The sequence below is a fragment of the Elgaria multicarinata genome, chromosome 2 (assembly GCF_023053635.1).
Source record: "Elgaria multicarinata webbii isolate HBS135686 ecotype San Diego chromosome 2, rElgMul1.1.pri, whole genome shotgun sequence".
Lineage (NCBI taxonomy): Eukaryota > Metazoa > Chordata > Lepidosauria > Squamata > Anguidae > Elgaria > Elgaria multicarinata.
Window position 1 is genome coordinate 127,649,396 of NC_086172.1, and position 24,205 is coordinate 127,673,600.

A 24,205-nucleotide genomic window follows, 5' to 3' on the forward strand; every position below is an offset into this window, starting at 1 on the left:
GGGAGAACTGGGTTCAAATCCCATCTTCAGCCATGGAAGCTCACTGGGTGGCCTTGGGCCAGTCACCATTTCTTAGCCTCACCAAACTCACAAGGTTGTTGCAAGGCTAAAACTGAGGAAGGGGAGAACCATGGACCCCTCTCTGAGCTCCTTGTAGGAAAAGCAATATATGAAGGCGATGGCTCGATTAAAGAAAAGAAGAAGGTGGTCCACTTCTAGCCAAAATCTCTAACAGGCAGACGATAGATGTAAAAGCTGAATCTACACACTGCAGTGCAATGAGGTGGTTGAACCTGATAGTGGAAGGCTGAAGTGTACCACTTCAGTGTAGGGATGGGAGAATCTGTCAAGCTCCATCTCCTTCAAGTTCTCAGTTTTCCACTGCTAGGCTCATTCCACCCCAGTTTCATGCAAGCTTCCCCAGCCCCTAGACAGAAATTAATATGGACCTTCGTGTGCATTTTTCCCCAACATGAATGTATTTTTGTGCACATTTCCCAAACATGTGAATTTTTGTACATAAGCACCCACTGACTAAAGCGTGGCTGCATGCATTTTAGAAATGTACACATTTTTCCTGGCCCAATTTCCCCAATGTGTGTGATTTTTGGCTTTGTAAAATACATTGCAAACTCAGAAATGTACAGATTTCTGCCCGAATATTGTGTTCAGGTCCACATTCAGGTCCAGGAGTTGCAAGATTAGGAAATCTCACATTAAAATGCAAACCCAATGAATTTCTCACCCATCCATGCTTCAAACTGTAAGTGGCAGGTCACATTTTTAGTGCTCCTCCACATAAAACACTCTCTACAAGTAGAATCCCAGCATAATAGGGAGGGTTGTGCTAGAACCTTCCTTCCCAGGTGTTGAGAGTTCTACTTGTAGAGAAATGTTTTACGTGGGGAAACATTGAGAAATGGTATCTTTCACGAGCAGTCTGAAGTAGTGAAGTCTAGTCTACCATCTCATTCTACTGCATACGTAGAACCAGCCCCCATCTTAACAGAGGTGCTTTGGCACCACAAGGTGCCTGGTCCTGCACTTGCGTTCCTTCCTGGCATCTGCACGAGAAGGAATGCAAGTGCGGACTTTCCCCGCTCTCTACATATAAAAAAAAGAAAAAGGGGGGTGAGGAGAGGAACGGGGCTGTTCCTCCCCCCCTTTTTATTTTATTATCTGTATATGCACAGCTGCGCATATACAGATAATAAAAAATTTAAAAGGGGGGGAGGAACGAAGCAGCCAGAGGAGGACGTGAGGAGAGGGAAGCTGGGTGAACCACCTCGCCTCCCTCTGGCTGCCCATTCCTCCCCCCTTTTTTATTTTTATTATCTGTATCTGCCCAGCTGCGCAGATACAGATAACTAAAAAATTAAAAATGGGGGTAGGAATGGCTCTGTTCCTCTCTCCCCTTTTTCTTTTCTTTTTTTTTTAGTTTTACAGAGGTGTGGGGCTGCCCTCTTTCCTGTCCAGCCCATGGCGTCCAATCAGGGGGCGCCATGGGCTGTGACAAGCCTCCGCTGCCCAAAAAGTCAGGGTACGTGCCCAACTTTTTTGGAGTGGAGTTTCTTGGGGTTTGCCCCCGGATGGCTTCGCAATGGCGGCTGCGCCATGTAGATGACTTGCCACTACTGCAAATCCACCCCGGGGCAAGCCCTTCGTGTAGACATACCCCCAGCCTCATTAGCTACACGTTTTACTACCAATGGGTGGTAATTCTTCAGAGGCCAGATTTAGCTTCTGGCCCTCTTAAAGATCCAGAATGAAACAATAAGCAGAAAACAGCATTGAAGGCCCATAGCTAAGCAGAGCCAAATACATGCTAATGTTAATCACATGCACTTCTACAGACGTGACACCAACAGCAATAAATAATGAGCTGCTTTTTTATCTGCACATTTCCTACATGCTAATCCAGTAGAATCTCTTCCTTTTTTGAAAGTTTCCCATGGTGGGGGAGTTAAATTGATTTAAGAGATAAAGTAAAGGTTTGCTCATTTTCCAACTAGATTTGATCTCCAAATTTGGAAGAGTGTCGTGAATATTAAGCTCACACTTATCTTTAAAGGCAGAAGCTGCATGGCTCTCTTTCGGCCCTGAAAAAGGCAACTTTGTGCCAAGAAGTGTAGCATCCTTTCCCGGTACCTAACCCAAGGAACATCATTAACTCACACAGGCAACTGAAAATTATTTAGCCTGCCTAAGCATGCCACACCTTAGCAACAGAGGGAAAATATCTAAATGATGTGATGAAGTTTTATTTCTTGGTTTTTGTTCCTTTTTAACATGTATTTATTTATTATTTATTTATTGCATTTATATCCCACCTTTTTTCCTCCAAGAAACCCAAGGTGGCGTACCTAAGCCTCCTCCACTCCATTTTATCCTCACAACAACCACCCTGTGAGGTGGGTTGGGCTGAGAGTCTGTGACTGGCCCAAAGTCACCCAGTGAGCTTCCATGGCCAAGTGGGGACTAGAACCCGGATCTCCCGACTCCCAGTCTGACACTTTAGCCACTACACCACATCCATAACATATATGAATGTGTCAATGTCATTTTATAGTTGGAGTCCAGAAATGGTAAACTTTGGTGTTATCTTACTTGCAGTAAAAAAGAAGAAGTTCCAAATAGCTTTCAGAGCAATTCTGCTCTACATTTACAGGCGGGGGTGGGGGTGGGTGGGAGATCCACTGGCCTGCCATTTTGTTGAGACAGCTATTTCTCCCCTCACCCTTTGACTACAATGGGAGGAAATTAACTAAGGTGACCATCTGAAAAGGAGGACAGAGCTCCTGTATCTTTAACAGTTGCATAGAAAAGGGAATTTCAGCAGGTGTCATTTGTATATATGGAGAACCTGGTGAAATTCCCTCTTCATCACCACAGTTAAAGCTGCAGGAGCTATACTAGAGTGACCAGATTTAAAAGGGGGCAGGGCACCTGCAGCTTTAACTGTTGTGATGAAGAGGAAATTTCACCAGGTTCCCCATATATACAAATGACAGCTGCTGAAATTCCCCTTTCAATACAACTGTTAAAGATACAGGAGCCCTGTCCTCCTTTTCATATGGTCACCCTAAAATTAACACCATTCCCCAATCTTGGCATTATGCTATTTCTGTGAGCATGTCAGGGAAGCAATGGGGCTTTGGATAAGCTGCATGAATGCCTGCCCCAACATGACATTTCATTTAGCATGTTGATGGGGGGGGTGTGTCATATATGAACTAGTGCCACATGTTTTCTTACCCATTTACAATGTCAGCTTGACTTGCACTTTAACAAGGAGATATGAAATTACATCTTTCACAGCATATCTGAAGCAAAAATTGCCAGCTTTTTCTTTCTTTCTTTCTTGGCAGGGCTCCTCTACGTTTAACAACTGCATGACAGTCAAAATTTAGTAGGTCAAGTTTTTCCTGGCATGCAGCTGAATCAATAGGCCACGTTTCTGAATATCTTTCAGACTTTTCTTTTTTTTTTTAAGGGAGTTCAGAGGCAAATGGGCCTGGATTTGCGGGGGGGGGGGAGAGTTTGCAATTCTCCATAAAGTGCATTACTTAAATTAAGACAGATGCTGGAGGGAGAAGCCACTTCTAAATTTCCTTTTGCTGCTCTGAGTCTGTTTGAGACACAGACAGACTCTCTGGGTTGCAAATCAGCAGCCTTAATTGTGAGATCTCCTTATATTGTCCCAACTACATTTATTGGAAAATACAACAAGTAACAGGTGTGCTAAAGCCATGACAGACAGCAGATAATTAGAAAGCAATGCTGCCAACTGTACGTAGGTAAGGCCCATAACCAATCCACTGGGTGGAGCTCTTTGTCCTCACTCTTGTCAAAATCAACACATTTAGCATTTGTTGCATAAGGGAACAGTTTTGGGTTTTAATGATTGGTGCAACTGAAAGAAACAAGGAGGCTGTGAAAAGCAGGACAGACAACAGAGAGTGCAGTCAGAGGATAGCAGTGGCTTTCAAGTACACATGCACAGAATTGCATTGTCAATTTAACACCTCTTCTGTTGTACAAGGAAGATACTCCTTTATTTATCCTTTTTTTCTTTTTTTTCTTTATGGGGTGAAGTAGCTTCTGGCATTTAAATCAACAATAAAAGACCAGAAAACCCAATAGAACTACAGCAAAACTATGTAACAGCTAAAAATGGCCCTCCATAATGGAGTCCAAATCACGGTTCCATTAAATCATTTAAAAACACTTTCTGAAAAAGGAACCTCACAACTTTCTGCTGACCATGAGCTAAACCTCTCTTGCTCCATTTAAAGTCAAAGGTAGCCAGGTGCAAGAGAGGACAAGTCTCCAGCATGACAAGCTCCCCTTTCTACACAACTATTAAAAGGCACAGAAGCCCTAGCTTCTTTCGCACCTGGTCACTGTGGCCCAGTTCGTACAATCACTTCAGTTTAAACAAGCCACAGTGGCGTGTTTAAGCTGCGGTGTGTGCTGGGTGCCATTTGCCTAATAGTTATGTGCCTGGGTGTGGTTTGTTGTGTTGTCCAAACCCAGGCAGCATGGCTTGCTGGAGTGGGAAACAACCCTCAAATAACCTAACAACAGGCCATGGTTTAATCCACACTAAACTCATATCTTCATGACAAGGAACACTTTGCCTTCTAAATTCCTGTGTGTAAAGCTGTGTGTTAAAGGTACAGGACCAAGGTCAGTAACTAGGGTAGCAACCCTAGCTGTCCCAAGTATACCATTGGTATACTCAAGAACCGCAAGCCGGTGTGCTATATTGCAGTCTCTTCGCATAGCAAGCATAGAACACTCTCCCTTGGCATAGCAAGCATACAGCACTCACTCCTTAATAAGGTAAGGGAACACCTTTAGTAGGTCCAACCCAAAATGCCACAAAATAGCAATAAAGCTTTCAAGTTCTCCAGAACTCTTCAACAAGCTGGATATTAAGCATAATATTTATTATTTATTTATTGCATGTATATATCGCCTAATAGCTGAAGCTCTCTGGGCAGTTCACAAAAGTTAAAACCATCACACACAAATCACTACACAAAGGGTTTTTTCCCCCTAATGGCCAACACACTATACTTTGTGTGTGTTCTCCTTCCTAAGGCTATTTGGAAGCATTTTGCACTAAAGCCTTTTGTCAACTTGCAGAATGATTACTTCTCCATGTGACAATCTTGGTCCTTAGCATCTGAATATGCAAAAGAAACAGGAGGTCATTCCCTTACCATGTAGAAAGAAAGCTGACCACAGATACCTGACTTAGGAGGCACAGGAAGTGCCTTATATCAAGTCGGTCCATTGATTTGTCTACCTTAATAGTGGGCCAGTTCAAAAGACCACTGCAGCCCACCATGGCTTATTTAAGTCATGTTGGGTAGTGCTATGTGCTGGCAACCATTTTATATATTTAATCCTTGGCAGGAGATTGCCATGGTTTGTCATGTCATCCGAACTTGAGCAGCAGGGGTTGTTTAAGGGTTAAACAATAGCTCATAGGTTATTAGAGGGTTGTTTCCCCCTCCAACAATCCATGCTGTCCTGTTTTGAATGACATCACAAGCCACTCCCAGGCAGCAATTATGGAAATTGCGCCTCGCACGCGTTGTGATTTAAATAAGCCACTGCGACTTATTTTAATCGTGCAGACCACCCCACGTGCAGCAATTCTTCCTTTTTTTCCTTAACAGATTTACTGCAATAAGAAAAAAAGATGAAAAAAGCAGTGGGAAACACATGAGGGTTACGAGTTGGAGATTTCTGATTAAATTCCATGAATGAGATACGGCAATTGTGCCATCAAGGAGCAGGGTTTTTTTCTTTTGCTACCTTAAACTCACTGTGTATTATTTAAGTATCAACACAAAAGCTATGACAAGATTAAATCTCTTTAATTTAAAGACCTACAATTGCCAAGAGTCTGATTTTGACAAGACCTTTCTGATGGGAACCCATCTTTCACTTTGAAGGCCATCTACCAAAGCTTTTTCCTGGCTTGCTCAACCTCAGGTTCTTTCCCTTTCCTTATGTGAAGTAGGTCAGTTATCTCTTGCTATAGAAGGCAGGCTAATGACATAATTAAGTATGATGATTAGCTGCCATGATCTTCTGAGGTCCAGAAAACAGCACACTGCTTGAAGAGACTTATGTGGTACACAGTGCAGAAAAACAGAATCATTTCATGGTTAGCTGAGAAACTGGGCCAAAGGCTCAAGTTTGGAGTTAAACAGAAAGTCATCTGTCCATTTCTATCTAAAGCTCGAGAATCACTCAGCCAATCAACACTCACATAGGCAATGCGTAGCCCATTTAATTTAACAATGGCTGATAATGGATCTTGGAACTCAATTATTAAGGTCTCTGCTCTCCTAGTAGTCAGGCCCAAGGCCTCTTCTCAGTAACATCAGAGCAGCTGAGCGAGTAACAGCTAGAGGAGTCACGATGCCTCTGCGTACTGTGACATCAGAGCAAATTAGCCACTTACCCGTAAGGGCATCCTACAAACTATAGAACAGCTCTTTTAAGATAAATTAACTAGAAAAGGCAGCCATATAGAAAAGGCATTTCTGTAAAGTCTGTTCAGGGGCCACAGTGTTTGTAAGCTACCTAAGGTGTGGCTTGTCAAAACAAGAGGCAAGTCCCCACCACAGAACTGTTGACGTGAAGGGAGGGGTTGTAAAGAAAAATCCGGTACCATTGGGTTTATTTTCCCCATGACAGTGTTGCCTTGAACCAAGCAGGCCTAACAGGCCTACTAAGAAATTCCCGATTAGCTTATCCACTCCTTGCCTTCCCAAACTCACCTGTATCTCCTCTGTTTCATCCACCAGCAGGAAGCTTACAACGTTTTCTGTCATCTTCTTCCTTTTGGCCTCCTCGTCCATCTCCTCTTCCTCTTCATGAGATTTGCTGCCATGATATACGGTAATGGGGTGTTTTCTCTTGTTTCCACCAGCATGAGTCCTCTTCTGACACTCTACGCACAGGTTAATTTTGCACGCTTGGCACCTTACCGCTGCCCTCTGTCTGGAGCTTGCAACATTGCTCTGCATGATAGTCCCACCAGCAACCTTGCAGGTATCACAGTACGGGACATGGCCAGCTTTAATTCGGGTCCGTTCATGGTTTCGTAGCCTTTCCTGCCTATGCAGTTCTTCTTCACACCGCTGGCACTGCAGGCTGCCACACTCGTCACACTCAAAGGTTGCTTCATCTGCGCCACTGCAAGCATAGCTTTCCTGGCACAAAAGGGCAGTATTCAACCCCTTATCTGCTGTTGGAGGCTGGGCACTCATTTTTAGGAATTTACTGTTAGCTTTATAAAATTGTTGCTTTAACAGATATGTACATTGGTTTTCCAACAGACTAAAATCAACTCAGCAAATGTTGGTGTTTCTCTTAAGGTATGTATCAGTCTTGATTCCCCATGACCACTGCTACAATGGTTTCATGATATTTTTTGTTTTTCTAAGAAATGTAAACACTGGAGCCTTCCAATATTAATGACAGTTCCAAATGAACTCTGGGCTTAAAGACACAATGAACTTAGATATGTGGGGGGGAAAGGGTCAGATACATTTCTAAAATGCAAACCAGATCTTTTCTCTGAAATGCCTAAAAGAGAAGGAGGAAACAGATTGATAAAGAAGAAAAACAACATCAGTAAATATATCATAAGTTCAACAGAGAATCCAGACAATATTAGAAAGTCCTTTGCTTTCCTCCCACAGTTTGACTCCTCCTTCAAAACACTCATGGGCACTTCCCAGATCTGTGATTTTCTAAAACAACAGATTTCTTTCTTTGTCTGTTCCTAGCAATGCAGCTTCATACAAGGTCCCTGTTTTAGCTGTAAATATAGCTGACAAACTACTTTGAGGTCCTCACATAAAGTAGTCAGAGGGGGCTTTATAAAGCTAAGTGGAATGTGGCCTGATCCGGGGTATAAAGGAAGTTGAACTTATTTATTTCTGAGTTGTTTTTCTGGACCATATTTATCCATGTTCGGCTGCACTTATTCTCAATTAAGTGTGCGTAGGAGTGCGGTCTTAAAGCAATGAAACTCATCTTTTGTAAACAAATCTGATCTGGGAGAATACCACATCAAAGCTTAACAGGTTTTTAAAATTCTACACACTGATAGCAGTTTGTTTTACAAAAGTGACCTACTTACCTTAAATCAAGGCAGTAACAATCATTTCAAACTTATTTAAGCAATCTTTAAGCCAGCTGGGGAGAGGGCAAGAGGTTCCAGTAAGAGTGTAGCTTTGCTGTTTACACTTGTGGCTCCCTTGCTTCCAAGGCAAGACTTTGCCTTAAAGTACAATAAATACCCCCCTGTCAGTATAATCTAAATAAGGACAAAAAGCATATCTAACGGGTTGCTTACTTCATTTACTTTAAACCGCAGTAGGAAAGTATTGTTATGCTAAATACTATTTCTTATCAAGTACTAGTAAATCTTCCTGTACACAAGATTATTGGGGTGGAGGGAGAAACCGAATATACGAGATGACAAACCATGCCAAGGAACAAAACAGGCGCCCAATAGCCTGATCTATTGTTTATAAAACAGCAGGCACCTTCCTCTTCCTCCCTGCAAGTCTTAGTGACTAAGTAATCTCCTCCTCCTCTTAGCGGCAAGCATCGGGGTGGGTAGGTGGAGGGGATCCTTCCTCTTCTCCGCAGAAATAAGGCTTAACTCCCGTCGTGTCTGAGCCCCACCATGAAGACCTGATACCCTCGGGAGGTATGAGGGCCAGCCCCAAGCTCTTCTCCTTCTCCCCTTGTTGTCAGTGTTGATCAGCTGATCGCAGGGAACTTCAGGGTTATTTTTTCCAAGACAGGAAGGTGAGCGGTCGAGTGGGGAAGGAGAAAGGAGTGTGCGGATGCATTGTGGGAGTTGTAGTGCCCCAGGCGCGTATTTGGACGCGTTCAGCGCGCGGGCAGGACTACATGTCCCTATGTGCACAGCAGGGAGAAGTGAAGCGACATCGCAAAGCATGCTGTGAGGGGTAGTTTCCAAAGTCCCTGGGCTCGTAATCGTGACAAGCTGCGACAGCGGAATAAGGCACGGGAGAAGTAGGAGGAGAGTGCCGGGGAGGGGTGAATGTGTCTTAGCGTGTTGTGTAATGGGGAGGGGCGAAGAGGGACGATTGTGTAGTGGGAAACAATCGTGCACAGGGGAGCCCTCAGCATTTATGGAATACTAGAGTTTACTGCGACGTACCGGGGAGCAGAAGGCTGCTCTTTTCTGCACAGACTTTGGCTTAGGAGCGAGGAAGAAGTAGGAGATGGCAACAGAGCCCCTGCCCCGACACCGAGTCCTCTGGAGCTGAAAAACCAAAGCGATGTTTTCTGGTTTGCAAAACATGTATGAATCCTTTTAACCTTGTTTTGTGCAGCTGTCAGTAACACACTCTTTTCATACTTTCAGAAGGCGGGGGGAATGTATTAATTTTTCATGACTGGTTAGGGCGGCAGTCGATCTCTTTGCAATGTTAAGTAACCCGAGATGTTGGGTTCCACTGGTTGCAGAATTTGTTAAAAGAAAACAGCTTGAGCCTGTTTCCTGGGGTGCTTCCAGACGAGGCGTTTATTGTCCAATCGCCCTGCAACGTTCAAGGAAATTGCGGGGTGGGTGGGTGTCATCTTCAGTTTGTTGACCTTACGTGCTTCGCTGCTGCTGCTGCCTTTTTTCTTACCAGAAAGGGTGCTTCCAGACAGAGGGGTCCTAGTGCTAACAATCAGAAAGTATTGTGAAGCTAGTCATCCTTTTTTTCCCCCCTTAATGGATTTTCTGAGTTAAGAAAGAAGATGGAAGAAAACACGAGAGGGTCAGGAGCAGAATTCAAAGTCTGGACTAACCCTAAACTTCTATGAGTGAGGCAAGGCAATAACGCCATTAAAGCTTCTTCTGGAAGCACCTGCTGTTTAGCACTAGAAACCCTTGTTTCCATCTTGTTGTTGTCCAAATATTAGGACTTCTACATAACTAAGAATGAAGTCCATCAGTTACATTTGGCTGAGGAGAAAAACCGTGAGATTCACCTGCCATACTGTAGAGAATGTACATCCTCGATAATCTTTTGAAATAAGGAGCCCAAAGCCAGGGGTTAATTTCAGTGTAGGCCCAGGTAGGCCAAGCTGTTCCCACCTCTTTTCCAAGGTAGGCCCAGGCCTACCCCTCACTTTTGTCAGTGTTGGCCCCTTCTATAGGGAAATAAAAAGATATAAATAGTATAAAAATAAGAAACCAAAATTTATTTCCTTTGCCTCCTCTGTGCTTTATAAATTTCATTGTATTGTTCTTCCTCTCTGCTACAAGCAACTTCAATACCACCCCATCCCCTTGCAGCCTCTCATTTTTTGTGCTCTCCCATCTTGATTTTTTCTCAATGAAGTTTGTTTTTTGCCTTCAGCTTTTTACATTTTACTAGGCTCTGGTAAGTTAGACTAAACCAATTTTCTGAACAGGAGATGGAGTGTGTTTCCAGGCTAAGGGCTTCTAGTGCTAACAATCAGAAGGCATTGTGCAGCTATTCTGTCTTTTAATGGGTTTTTTTCTAAAGACAGAAGAAGCACTGGAAAAGAATCACAGGAGGGATACAAACGGAAGACAATGTTGTCTGGAACCCCCCCCCCCCCCGGTTAAAATGTTGTGAATGAGGCAGTGTGATTGCACAATAAAAGCCTTATCTGGAAGCACCCTGAGTTGCAAAACAGGGAGAAGGGGAAGGCAGAACAAGTACAGTACAGAACATCCATCACCTAATGCTAGAAGTAACTCTCTACATCATATTTTGAAACTTGCTTCCTTACATCTATGTATGCCTCCCATCAACCCCAGGCTTATCAGGTAGCTATAGCTAGGGGAGCTGGCTCTTGTTCTGTTTTGGGACTTATGCCCCATGCCTCAGCTGTAACAGTGCCACTGAAAGTCCAGCACAGTGGTGCCAAAATGTCATTTTGTGTTTGAGAATTCGTATCAATTTTGTTATTGTTGTTGGATAAGGTATCAAATACATGGCTTTATGTGGGAAAACAGCTCAGTCTAGTTAACAAATGTCTTCAAGCTAAAACATTTTGCAGATGATGAAACTGAGACAGAATGAGGGACTTTGACTGTTGACAACAAAAATGATGTTGAGATTTTCCAAGTTGGGGGGGGATGGAAAATGAGGGTGGAGGAGGTGAATCTTATTTCCTATGGGTTTGGGGAGGGAAACAGGAAAAAACCCCTATGTTTTGTCTGTTTCGGCAGGAAATACTCTTCCTTTTTTTCCCTGGACCTTCATATCTCTACATGTTGTAGATTATTGTTGAAATTCAACAGTAATTGTGTGTTAATGATTGTGATGACAAAAGAAAGTCGAGGATGAGAACTGCAAGAATGATTTATCCAGCATCAGCAAAGCAGCAAAGATATACTAGATGGCTGGTCTACTCAACAGTTAGCTAGTATGCACAATCAAAACAAGCCACTTTGGCGTGTGCAGGGCGCAATCCATAATCATCACCCTGATGCAGCTTGTCATCTAAACTGAGCGGGGTGGGCATGGCATGTTGTAGAAGGAAACTACCCTCCAATAACCCATGAGCTGTTGTAGGGTTATTAGAGGATTGTTTTCCCCTTCCAACAAGTCATGCACCTGAGTTCAGACAACATGACAAGCCACATCCAGGTGGTATTCTGGAAATCATGCCTGGCATGCACACAACATATGATGCAATTTAAATAACCCACGGAGGCTTAATTTGATCATACAAACTGGCCCAGTATGTGGAATTTTAAAAGACCAAAGAATCTAAAGAGAGAGCTTATACAGTAAAATATCAATTGGTGATTTGCCTAAAAACACACTGCAAGGCTTTAGAACATATCTGGTTTTGGATCACTCTCCTATTCAATATATAGAACTACACTTATATATAGTGAGGATAATACTTAGTGCATTTGATGATGAACTACTGATGTGCTTCTAGATGTGGCTTTTATTATGCCATCCCACTACCTCATTCATGGAATTTTGCAGGGGATCCAGACAACATTGTCTTCCATTTGTAAACCTTCCATGTTTTCCCACTTTTTCTTCCCACTTTTTTTTAACTCAAAAAGAAAACATGGAATAAGTGCACAGTGCCTTTTGATTGGTAGCACTAAGAACCATCCATCTGGAAGCAACCCTGGACTTTAGCCCTCGAAAACTTGTGCCATAATAAAGCCATTAGTCTTTGCCACAAGACTCTTCCTTTGCCACAACAGACTAACATAGCTATTCTCTGGACAGATATTATTAATTATCCTTACAGGGATCTATCTCATTTCATTTAAGTCCACCAGTAAAACCTGTTAATCAGGAACACTGACTTGATAACCTTGTTTTTTTAAATAATGTATATTGATTATTTTTATACTCCTGTTCCTGTTGTTTTGCAACTTCACTTCAGTCACATTAAGAATAATGTTTATAACCAGTTATTAACTGCTTTGGGAGGAGACCAGGATAATATGATGATAGCTGCAATGTAATAACTTGAAAAACTTTCAGAGGAAATAAACAAGATAATGGCAGTCTGGCACATATAAAGGCCTTGTATACTTTACAACAGATTACAAAATGATTTTAGGATATAGACACAATATTATCTTTCTAGATTCCATTATTTAAAAGTATTTTTGTTATACTGCTGACCTGCCTGTCCTTCCAATGGAAAACAGGTTTATTAACACTTTCCCTATATACCCACATATATAGCGTGACCGTATGGAAAGGAGGACAGGGCTCCTGTATCTTTAACAGTTGTATAGAAAAGGGAATTTCAGCAGGTGTCATTTGTATGCATGCAGCACCTGGTGAAATTCCCTCTTCATCACAACAGTTAAAGCTGCAGGAGCCCTGCCAGTGACCATATATAAAAGAGGTCAAATATATTATCTCAGTAATTTTTACAGCAACCCTGTCAGGTTGGTAATGTCATTATCACCAAATTACAAATGGGGCCACTGAGCCTGAAAGATATATAGCTTGCTTAAGACCAGCCAGTGAATTAATAGCTGATCTGATCCTTAAATTGATAGTATGTCCTTTAACTGTGCAGCTCTATGCGTGTCTACTCAGAAGTAACTCCTTTTAAGTTCACTGGGGCTTACTTGCAAGAAAGAATGTACAGGATTGTAGCCTTAATCCTATGGTGTAGTTAAGAACTTAAAAGCTCTACTCAATCAGACACAAAGCCTATCTAGTCTCCTTTTAAATCCATCTAAGTTGAATTTGTAGTTCAGTTATCAGCTGAGTGGTGTGTTGGTTGGTTGTAGTAACAAGTGTGAGTTCAGTACATGAAGATATTTCTATAACTTTAACCATACATGCAGTGTTTTCGTTGAATAAGGCAGCTTTTTAAAAAGGAAATTATTATTACAGTGTGTTGGAATGGGGAGGGGGGACAACTTTTAAAAATGAAACACAAGTAAGTCATTAACTGAGTAGATGTGTAGAAATGAATAGATATTTCCTTGTATGTTCAGAATAGCTTACTTCTAAGTAAGCCTGCACAGAATTCCAGCATAGCATTTCCCTTTTCTTCCAACTCTTCATCAGTGAGAGGGATTCTTTCAGCCTTCAAAATTACTTCACTCTCATCTCAGTTGACAATCCCCTACCCCACCATCAGAATACTGACAGAAATACTGGGATTCAGCAGTGGAGTGCACTGGTAGCATCCTAGCTTCACAGTGAAACTAGGTATGCCTGACATCATTTTGCTAACAGTTGCTGCCATAGACTTTAATGGGGCAGAAAAACCTTGATAATTTTTAAACTGTTGCTCAAAATCCCACCAAATCAATGAAAGGCACGCCTCCTCAACAAGCCTAAATGAAGTACATCAATAGTTTCTACCCCAGCTCGAGTAAAAAGTACAAATGTGTCAATTTTCCACACGTTCTAACTTTCTATATCTGTGGCAATTTGTATCAGATCATTTTGATATTTGGCACAATTGTAGACATGGATGCCACATTTCATGTTATTAGCTCTGCAGGTGTCATTTTTATAAGCAGTAGAATTTTGAGGCTTATAATGGGAGAACTTTTTTTTCTCGGTTTAATTATTAACTAAAGGGGCACTCCTGTTTTAAGGTGCCATCTTATCAGGATTCCCCTGAGCTTCTGATGTGGATCCTATGCAGAGCAGGAGGAACACAGAGGCAATCTTCATCTCTGTGCTTCCCATACTCTGCATTTAGCTAGACAGGTGTTTTTTGCCCATCGAGGTGTTGGGTAAGGGGAGGGGCGGAGGCTGGGGATCCCTGCCTCCCCAGGCTCCTTCCTGCCCACCAGACACACCCCATTTCTCTCCTCTCTGAGATTGCCAGGATGGTTCTTCCTGCGCCAGCGGGGAAGAAACTGGGAGCTTGGATTTCAAGGTGGGGCTATCTCCAATTTGGATCCAGGATTGCAAAGTATACTATGCCCCCCCCCCAAGACACTGTCTAGAGGCCATAGGATTGCTCTCCCTGATACAACTTAAAATGGCAATACATACGCAATAGTGGGAGTCCTACAAGAAATATTATTACCCCATGCTATTTTTTTTAAAAAAAAACATATCCTCTCTTTTAAACTAATTAGATTTTTTTGATACACTGTAAACCTCTATAGCATATCTCCCCAGTCTAGGTTGCCACCTTTTTATCAAGCAGTGTGCCCAGCATCACACTAGTAAAACAAAATAAAGGGGGTATCAACAGGCATATTCTAACCACAGGATTTTACCCTTAAATTAACGTACAACAGAAAATTAAACCACCAATGTATAATTCTAATCAAATTGTAGGCTTTTATTATCCTACACAATCATTTCAGTTTTCAGAGTGGGGTACCAAAATATCACCACCATGAATTTGATTTCTACAATACAAATTACCCTTCTTAGTTCTCCCCCCGTTTTCCTTATTTCCAAGCAAAACTACTTATTGCACTTTTTAGCCTCAGATGTACTTTTGTCTCTTTGAACACTTTTTTAAAAATGTGGTTAGGATAGATTCCAGTTTATTTAAACATGCATGCACACCAATTCCAAAATGTATGGGGAAATTGTGTAAGTTTTCTATATATTGACAAAGCTCCTAAAATACGAATAACTTGTAAAAAGCTATTTTGTGCCTTGGGTGTATGCTTGCTAGTGTTGTGTGATGGTAGTAAGATTGTTGGACTGGAGCTGAGAAGTCCCAGGTTTGAATCCCCACTCAGCCATGAAGCTCAGCGAGTGTGACCTTAGGCCGGTCACTATTACCTCACCTTATTCTATCTCACAGGGTTGTTGTGAGGATAAAAATGTGTGGGGAAGATATCAATGTAATAACTAAAAGGAACTGCCCTAATTCAGAACTCTATGACTTTGCAACCTAGCAACAGGCCACACTTTGTAGCTGCCATATTGGGTAGTGTTGCCAGGTCAACATGCCAAGGAACTTATGGAGCTCAGATATAGAGTCTTTTGGTTCGGGGATCTAGAAAGTTTATTATGCCTGAGCTTATGCGTTTATCGCCTACTGATTTTCCAAAGAAAGACAGTTCGGATGACTCTGCTTAAGTGCTGGCACCCCATGTTTATGTATAAACGAACGGGCGTGAACGAAGAGGTTTCACTGTCTGTTTCCATGTTTAAGAATCCAAAAACCTCAGGGTTGACCTCAAGATGGCGGCTCTCCGCAAAATATCATGCGGAGGTATTGTCGGCCCACAGCAAAAATGGCGACAAAGCCATCGCACCATTCCGTCACCCGTTCTGCGGGAGTAACTCTATGGTAATACCATAGAGTTGGACGGGAAGTAACATAGATTTACAATTCTATTGTCTGAAATCGAGACTTCCTCGTTACTTCTGGCACCATTTCCCCCTCCGTTTGAGCTTAAACTGTCCGTAAGGAACGGTGGAGAAATCCAGGGCCTCCGTTTAGCTGTTACTAGGCAGCATCGTGTGTCCCGTCCCCCTGCAAAAAATAAAAGTTGAAGCAGAGGCTTTGTAACTCCGCTTTTATTTTGTGTGACAAATCAGCAAATCGATCTAGAAGCTGACTCCCCACCCCCACCAACGTCCGTAAGAGTAGTTGTGGCACAACGTATACCTCACAGCAAATAGACGGGGACAGGCGTGGAGCAGTAGGCGCATGGCGCTAAGTGAATATGTTCTTAGAGTAGCTTTCCCCATACCTGGCGCCCCCCAGATGGGTCGGACTACAATTCCCATCATAGTGATGGAAATAATAGTCCGGCCCATCTGGAGGGCTCCAGGTTGGGGAAGGCCGTTCTCCAGTTCCTATCTCTATGTGCCGCCGTGACGTTCTCTTTCATAGCTCCATGGTCAGGCCGCCGCGACGTAAGGCGGTCGTTCGTCTTTCGACGAAGGGCGGTCACATGACCAGTAGCGTAACGCGTCGGCGCCTGTAGCTCTGCGCGGTGCGTTCGCGGCCTAGCTGCCTTTGCCGGGCTCTCTGAGGCGTCGAGAGGGACAGGCCTCTCTTCCTCAGGCAGCGCTTGCGGTGAGAGGCGGTCGACGGCCGGGCCGTTAATCCTCCCGAGGAAACCGAGAGAGAGGTAGGAGCGGGGAAGGCGTGACAGGACCCGCCGACCTGGGACACTCGCGGCGCTGGGCGCCTCCATGGCAGGGGGCGGGAGCGGGAGCGGGGTGATGGTGGTCCTCCCTTGGTTTCTCACGGAGAGAGGGGGTCCGCGCCCTACTTGCCTCTCGGCACAGAGGGTGGGCAGCGCGTGTGCCCGTCCTTGGTTGGTTAAAATATTGTTCTAATACAACCTTATAGGAGGGACAGGATTTGCTGGACTGTAAGAGCTTTCTAGAAAGCCCTCAGAAGGCAACTCTTAACCGGCCTGCGAGCAAAAGCCCGTTTAGAACGAATAGGTAGGTGTTCCTGCGAGGGCATCCTTTTCTCCTTGCGCGTTCGCACCGAAGGGCTGGCTCATGGTGTGCATCATTGTCAGTGCTCGGTTACGTGCAGCATCAAGAGGTGAATTGCACGTGCGAGTGGGTCACCACAGGAAGAATATTACCTTAAAATGCGACGTTTTTCAAACGCCTCATTGGTGCAAAATATCCATAAATTAGCTTCTAGGTGTCAGGCCTTTTGCAGTAAGCGCTTTCTCTCCTGAATCTCAAGCAGTGAGCTGATCTTGAGCCTTGCTGTCTAGCTTTCATCTCCCAGTATTTCTTAAAACTGCGGATTCCATCCATGTATTAAAACCTGCAGATAGCCTCATGGAAGTAGTACAGCATACCCACATGCTGAGGCTGGGATTCATCATGATTGTGTTTTAAGTAGCAGTTCATTGTTCCTTAATGCAGACAGGGCCGTGGGATGTTGTGGTGATGGAACTGCACATCTTCAGTAAAAGTTCTCTGTTAAGTGTGTAAAAGCATTTACTTGAAATTAAATCCCAATGAAACTGAATCAGCCGTTTTTAATGCTGGAAGAGCCAGAGTGAACTCTAAAACATCTTGGGAGAACACATGGCAAATTGAAATTGTGAATATTTCAAGGGTTTGCTGCATCATGTGTTGATTAGATACAAAACATAACATGTAACTATAGCCCTCTGGCTCTGTTTATTTCCATTGGCTCTTAGACAAATTGCCGACTTATGTATTAAACAATATTTTGATAAGAAATTAAGAGAAATCCTAAGTGTATTGTATCTTGATCCTATAATTTTTGTCTTGTTGATTCAGACAAAGTGCCATCAGTTAAAATAAACATGGATTCTAGAAGACCAATTACATTACAAATTCCAGAGACACTTACAAATATATTACATTACAGGTATTTTGAACACAGAAAAATAAAAACTATAATGCGATTGGGAGAATACTGTAGGGGTACCGTAAACAATTGACACAATGCAATATAATCAGTATAGATTTATTTTTATGTATGTTGAATAATTTTCTCTGTAGTCTTGATTTTTTGTGCTATGGTTGATAGTATTGTAATTATTTTGCATGTAACCTGTATTTTGATTACATGTTTGCTGGTAGGAATGTTCTATTGGTACATGGCCATGGCCCTCTGAATTTTAATTTCTGTAGATATCTCTAATTTTTTTAAGTGATTTGATATAGTTTTGAAAATTATTTCAACAAGTGCGTAATAGAAAATATTCTAGAAGCATATATCATTTCCAGGGACTGTCTTTGCCTTTCTTCATCTCAGTTTTTTACTATCTCCGTAGTCTTCTCTCTTACTACTTGTAGTGTTTTAAGCAATTAATTTTTTAACCCCTTATTTTTTCTTTTCATACTCTTTGAACAGTTTCATAATAAAAGATAAATTCATTAACATAATCCAAAATTTACAGTTCAACCCTACATGTCTATTCAGAAGTAAGACCCATTGAATTCAATGATGATTACTCCCATATAAGTGTGTGTAAGATTCTAGCCATAATATCCATCTTCTCTTACTCTGTCCGGCAATCTTGTCAACATTCTAAATTGAACATGACAAGCTTGGTTCGAATTTATCTATCCACATATCTTTTGTTACTTACACTAACTGTAAGTAACTCTGACTATGACAGATCTTTCTTTTAGTGTTCTGGGGGTTAAGACTTCACTCTTTACATGCCCAAGTCTTGCCAACCCTTCAGTAGTTCCAGGTTTATCCCTGATCCTTCTGCTTCTATTGCTAAATTATCTGTATATGTTTACCACTGATCTAAATGTCTGCAGCTCTTTCTTGCTGCCCTTCCTTCAGTCCACTTAAATCAAAAGGCATTTTTTGTAAACTTCACTCCTAATATTACAACCATGTCATTCCTAAAGTGCTTTCACTACTTCTCCAGTGATGTGGATTTTGGGGTGGGGTGGGTGTGGACTGTGCCATATCTTACCTGCTGTATAGATATTTTAAAAGTTTTGCCAATAGTCAAAAAGCAGTTGGACTAAATATTTAGATTAGGAGAGGGGGAATAAGTGCATTTTGTGTTCCTTAAATTTTATAGTCAGATACAGAATTTTACTTGGAGATGCATTTTTGCAGGAATACTTGTAAATACATTGTTGGCACAATAACTCCGTAGCATAACTTCCCTTAAATTATTTAGACTGGAATCCAGAATTGCATGAATGGATTTCTCATGTAGTGGGCCTTTCTGTTTCGGTCTTCTCACTTGTAGCCCCCTCCCCTGAAAAAGAAAAAGAAGGCACTGAAAACTTAACATACAAAATTTGGCATTCCTGAAGATCTGAGTGCAAAAGAAAAAGAAAATTCTTCTTTGAGATAGTTACCTGAAAAAGTTTATTATGAGTTTGATTATAGAGATGACTTATATTGTATTCATTCATTATGTTACACTAATTTTATGAAACAATGCATTTCTAAAAATGGAAAAGCAGTGGAGCGTTTTCCTCACATCACTATTTTCTACCTCAACTGAATCCTACTAGTCCTTGTACATAAAACTCCTCACTTCTTTACCCCTAATTGGAGATACAAAATTTTCACAAAAAAACCAAAAACTGAAAGCAAGAAGACAGTTTTCCCCCAGTTTATTGCTCTTCCTCCTGATAAACTGGAATTTGGTGGGAAAGTGACACATCTGCAGCACTCTCTTGAGTTTCATACAGAATTTGGTTGTGTCTTTTGGGCTCAGGTTTACCTGCCCTGAGTCTATTGTGGAAGTATTTATAAACTCTTACATTTCCTGAGAATACTTTGAATATAAATATATTCTGTCTTATTCATTTTTTATCTAATTAGACTTCTGTTCTGAACCTATTTCAAGGGTTTAGGACAGGTTGCAATGTAACAAATACACCAGCAATTGAACTTCATGGCTAAGCATAAATTTTATCCAGAAACTTGTCAATTCAGTCAGCATGGGGGCTATATTAAATATGCCTATGTCACATATCATTTGTATAATTCTAATTCTGTTTCTTTAAAGAGATATGACTTAAAATGTTTATCAGTTATTTAATTATTTGGAGCAAAGAACAGTAATAATATCTTTAAAATGTTCTGAATTATTTTATTAACTGGTGGAAGAGTATTTCTCCTAAATTTTCTTATCAGTGCTAATTTATATGAAAATTTATGCAGATTTAATTAAGATTACAGCTATGATTTCTTTAATTGGGTGCAAGACCCTGCATTTTAAAAACTGGGAAGGACCAATAGTTTTAAGTGGTCTTTTCTTAAGCTTCTGCTCAGGTGGCAAGATGGGTGTACTGTTGTTCAGTGGACTGAGGTTTAACCTGTCCCAGATAGGGTTGCATTCTCCCACGACCTCCACACATACACACTCACTTAAGGCTCAGATTTATAGTTTGGGAGTGCTGTTAAATCCAGCCTCTACATTGGACATCCAATAGAATTGGTGGCAAAAACAGCTTTCCATAAGCTTAGGCTCTGCGCTGACTATAATTCTTCCAGGACAGAAGGAGCCTGTCTCATAACCTAGTAACATTTTGGCTTGATTAGTGTATTGCACTGTACATGGGGATACGTTGATTCAGAAAATAGTAGCTAGGCTGCTGACTGTCACAGGTTATGTAAACCACATCACACCTGTATTGAAACAGGTCCATGGATTCCCATGTGCTTCCAAGTACAATTCAAGCTGTTGGTGTTAGTCTATATACCTCTATACAGCTTGGGACCAGGAAACCACAAAGACTGCCTGCTCCAGTTTAAAGTTATAGAGCGATGCCTTTTTCTGGTTGTCCCACCTGCTGGAGTCAAGCTGATGGTGATCAGGGAACAGACTTTCTGCGGTAACACTGCTTTTATGGAATGGCCTGACTGGGTCCATATATCTGGTACTCTTAGAACTTTCCAAATCCAGTTGAAAATGATTTTATTCACCCAGGAGTAGTGGGTGTTCTGGGTTTATTGTTGTTGCTTTTAGATATGGGACAATAGATATGTTTATTGCTAACTTGTATTTAACTACTCACCTGGTTATCACAGGTAACAAGCGATTCATGCAGACAAGTTCCATCCTCCATCAAACAGTCTACTGACTAACAGCACCTCCATCTTGCCAGTTTAGTGAAAGATTCTTCAGAGTTGACAAGAGTTACTATATTTGCTGCTTATTAACTGCACTGTGGAATAATATCCTCTAGTAGAGCAATGGAACATTGTCTTCCTAGAAGGAGAAGCAGGCTAGAAACTATAATGCAGAACTCATTGGTTTGAGTAGTTTTATTGGAGCGGGGGGCAGGATTGTAAGGGTGTAAAATGTAACAAATACACCTACCTCTTGCATCAGCCACAGTGGGTACAATCCACTGTGGGTACAATGGATTGTACAGTGGGTACAATCCATTGTACAGTGGGTACAATCACTGACCAGACACCATCTGGATCATTATTAGTATCAAAATGTCTGTCTTGTCTCCAAACATACAGCAGCATACAATATAACTGTCACAGTGTCACAGAACCCATACTCTGCCTACCTAGGCATATTTATACTTTTAAAAACGTTTTTCATTTGTACAAAAAGTGCAAACCCTCCTGAATCTCTTTTCCTGACATTAGCCTGGTTGTACCAGCATGTAGCAGCAAATAGTTAACCCATGATTTGCCGTTAGCGAGGGTGCTGCTTTCTGCGTGTTTCTCACTTCTACTTTTAATCAAGAACCTATGATCGGTCTGGTTGCAGGTTGTGATTGTGACGTGTAAACCCTGAACACTGCATTGTTTAGGAATAAACAACCCAGCAGTTAACCCATGGTTTATTGTTAGGTTAACTGCTAGATTTAGCCTCTAAACAACCCAGCACTCTGGGTTCTTACGTCAAGCTCACAACCTACGACCTGCCCGATCCTAGGTTGTGGTTTAAAAGCAGAAGTGAGGAGCATGCGAGTGACAGTACATGTTCTCTACTGCTTGTGCTAAGCAAATTGCAGGTTAATTAAGACTTTATGTTTTCTACTTGATTTAAATATATTACCAACTTGGAAGCAGCATAGATACAAATGGAAACAAAGTAAACAGTACACCTTTTGAATCTGACTAGTTTGTTCTTTTTCTAGGTTACTGCTAAAAATGTCTTTTCCACCTCACTTGAATCGCCCTCCTATGGGTATTCCAACACTTCCACCTGGAATTCCACCTCCACAATTCCCAGGTTTTCCTCCACCTGTACCTCCTGGTAAGTTATATCAGAAGACTTTCAAATTTTGTCATAGTGCTCAGTAAACTTTTTACTCAAGAGTTGAGCATTTAAATTCATTTCCTTTGTAGCATGTATTCATAGAATCATAGAATAGCAGAGTTGGAAGGGGCCTACAAGGCCATCGAGTCCAACCCCCTGCTCAATGCAGGAATCCACCCTAAAGCATCCCCGACAGATGCTTGTCCAGCTGCCTCTTGAACAAGGAAACATCTGTATTTAGAGCATTTATTAGCATTGTTTTCACGTCTTAACTATTTAATATCTGCTTTGAGAAAAAATGTACATTTTCATTTGACCCTTCTCTGAAACTATTAATATAACTGCTTCTTTTCACAGGAACACCAATGATTCCTGTGCCAATGGGTATTATGGCTCCTGCACCAACTGTAAGTATAGTATAAGTGCTGTTAAAATTGTTTGATTAAATGATAACTTTGAAAACATATCAGTTTACAGAATAGCATTAAAATATAACACAAAATAGAGCAATAAGTAGCAATGCTAAACATTAAAACAGCCGTCAAGTATTTAAACATAATTATTTATTTATTTAATTAATTAATTACATTTATATACCACCCCACAGCCGAAGCTCTCTGGGTTACAACACAATTGTGTTCATCTGCAGATGTAACAAGCACTCTTTGCAAGTCATAGTTTGCAAATTGAAAGCCAGTCCCAGGAACATGTGAACCTCCCCTTCTCTGGGAAAAAAAATGCCTTCCTCCTGTTTCTTCTTGGCTTGAACGATGGTTAATCATTGCATCTGAACTGATGGGAACTATATGGCTATCACTAACCAGGTGTCTCAATTTTAACCATAGTTTGAAAAACCATTTCAAATCCTGGTTAAATTGGGAACCATGATTAGCATTTTTGTAGATGCAATGATAGGCCATGATTAAAGCCATGAAAGAAAGGTGAGGTGGAATTTCACACAAGAGAGAGAAAAATGGTAGCACATTTTCTGTAGGCTGGCTTCCGGAATGCAAGCCTTGGTTTGCAGGGAATCAGTTATATCTGTACTAGATAGTCACAGTCCTATAAATTGCTCAATTTTGTTAATGAAACTCTTCCAATTTTAGGGAAAGGGGTTCTTCTGAAGGTAGCATCTTTGAATGTGTATGGTATTACCAACTGTAACAGCATAGCAAATTTAAATACTAGGTTTCTGACTTGCACTTTATTTCCTGTGTGCATTTCTTTTCAAAGCATGTATGTTGCAATTTGTTAGCTTTGAATGAAGTAAAATTCACGCAAAGAATCACATGAAATCTCCCCTGCAAAGAAATCTATACAAGCTAACATATTGAATAGTAAGTTCCTGAAAATGAGTGTGTTACTCAATATCTTAAGAACAGCACTTCTTTACTCGTATCAAAGAATTAGTGTGTTGAACATACCACTATGTTTCCATATTGCTTTAAGCTTGGCATACTAAGTGTATTTCCAGCTGATTTTGTTTTAATAAGTCTTCTAAAAACTTGTTTTCTTCTGAAATTTTACAGTAGAGCATCTCTTTCTTCTTTTTTCAGGTATTGGTCCCAACTGCTGTGTCAATGGTTGGAAAGCATATGGGAATTAGAAAGGAACATCCAGGTCTAAAGAACAAGGAAAACGATGAAAACAGTGGTCCCACTACCACTGTCTTTGTAGGCAATATATCTGAAAAGGCTTCAGATATGCTTATACGACAGTTGCTTGCTGTAAGTAAAATGGTCTTTTAGAACTTATTGTTGGAATGTATGCAGATATTTTGGTATTGGTCATTGACCCAGTTTGCACATAATGCAGCAAATCTGTGATTGGTTGCTAAGGTTGAGTTTGGGTTGTTTAACTCAGAAATAGCCCCAAATGTCTGGATTCGCACATCATGAAGCAACCTGCAATCCTTCCAATCAAAAGTTCCGTATTCAAATCAGAAATACTTTGTGCACAGCACGCGACTCAACAAATTTGGCTTCATTTTTTTTTTGTATTTATTTAAAATGATAACTTTGG

At 41.4% G+C, this 24,205-nt stretch overlaps 2 protein-coding genes across 9 annotated transcripts in view; one reads left to right on the forward strand and one right to left on the reverse strand.

Moving 5' to 3' along the window:
- The window catches only part of ZFYVE1 (zinc finger FYVE-type containing 1), a 36,095-nt gene extending 27,256 nt beyond the window's left edge, over window positions 1-8,839 (reverse strand). For 2 of the 4 annotated variants that reach the window (XM_063117622.1, XM_063117619.1), the window contains exons 1-2: window positions 8,174-8,839; window positions 6,804-7,614 (exon numbers count right to left, since the gene is read on the reverse strand). In XM_063117622.1, coding sequence (XP_062973692.1) covers window positions 6,804-7,295 — 492 coding nt within the window. In that variant the 5' untranslated portion in view covers window positions 7,296-7,614; window positions 8,174-8,839. The remainder of the gene's footprint in view (window positions 1-6,803; window positions 7,615-8,173) is intronic. The other 2 variants (XM_063117621.1, XM_063117620.1) reach the window with 2 other exon arrangements.
- A 250-nt stretch (window positions 8,840-9,089) lies between these two features.
- RBM25 (RNA binding motif protein 25) overlaps window positions 9,090-24,205 on the forward strand; it is a 47,004-nt gene continuing 31,888 nt past the window's right edge. For 2 of the 5 annotated variants that reach the window (XM_063117623.1, XM_063117626.1), the window contains exons 1-4: window positions 17,759-17,838; window positions 22,062-22,180; window positions 22,541-22,590; window positions 23,740-23,910. In XM_063117623.1, coding sequence (XP_062973693.1) covers window positions 17,774-17,838; window positions 22,062-22,180; window positions 22,541-22,590; window positions 23,740-23,910 — 405 coding nt within the window. In that variant the 5' untranslated portion in view covers window positions 17,759-17,773. Of the gene's footprint in view, window positions 9,374-16,452; window positions 16,601-17,758; window positions 17,839-19,650; window positions 19,670-22,061; window positions 22,181-22,540; window positions 22,591-23,739; window positions 23,911-24,205 lie in introns of those variants that run through there. The other 3 variants (XM_063117625.1, XM_063117628.1, XM_063117627.1) reach the window with 3 other exon arrangements.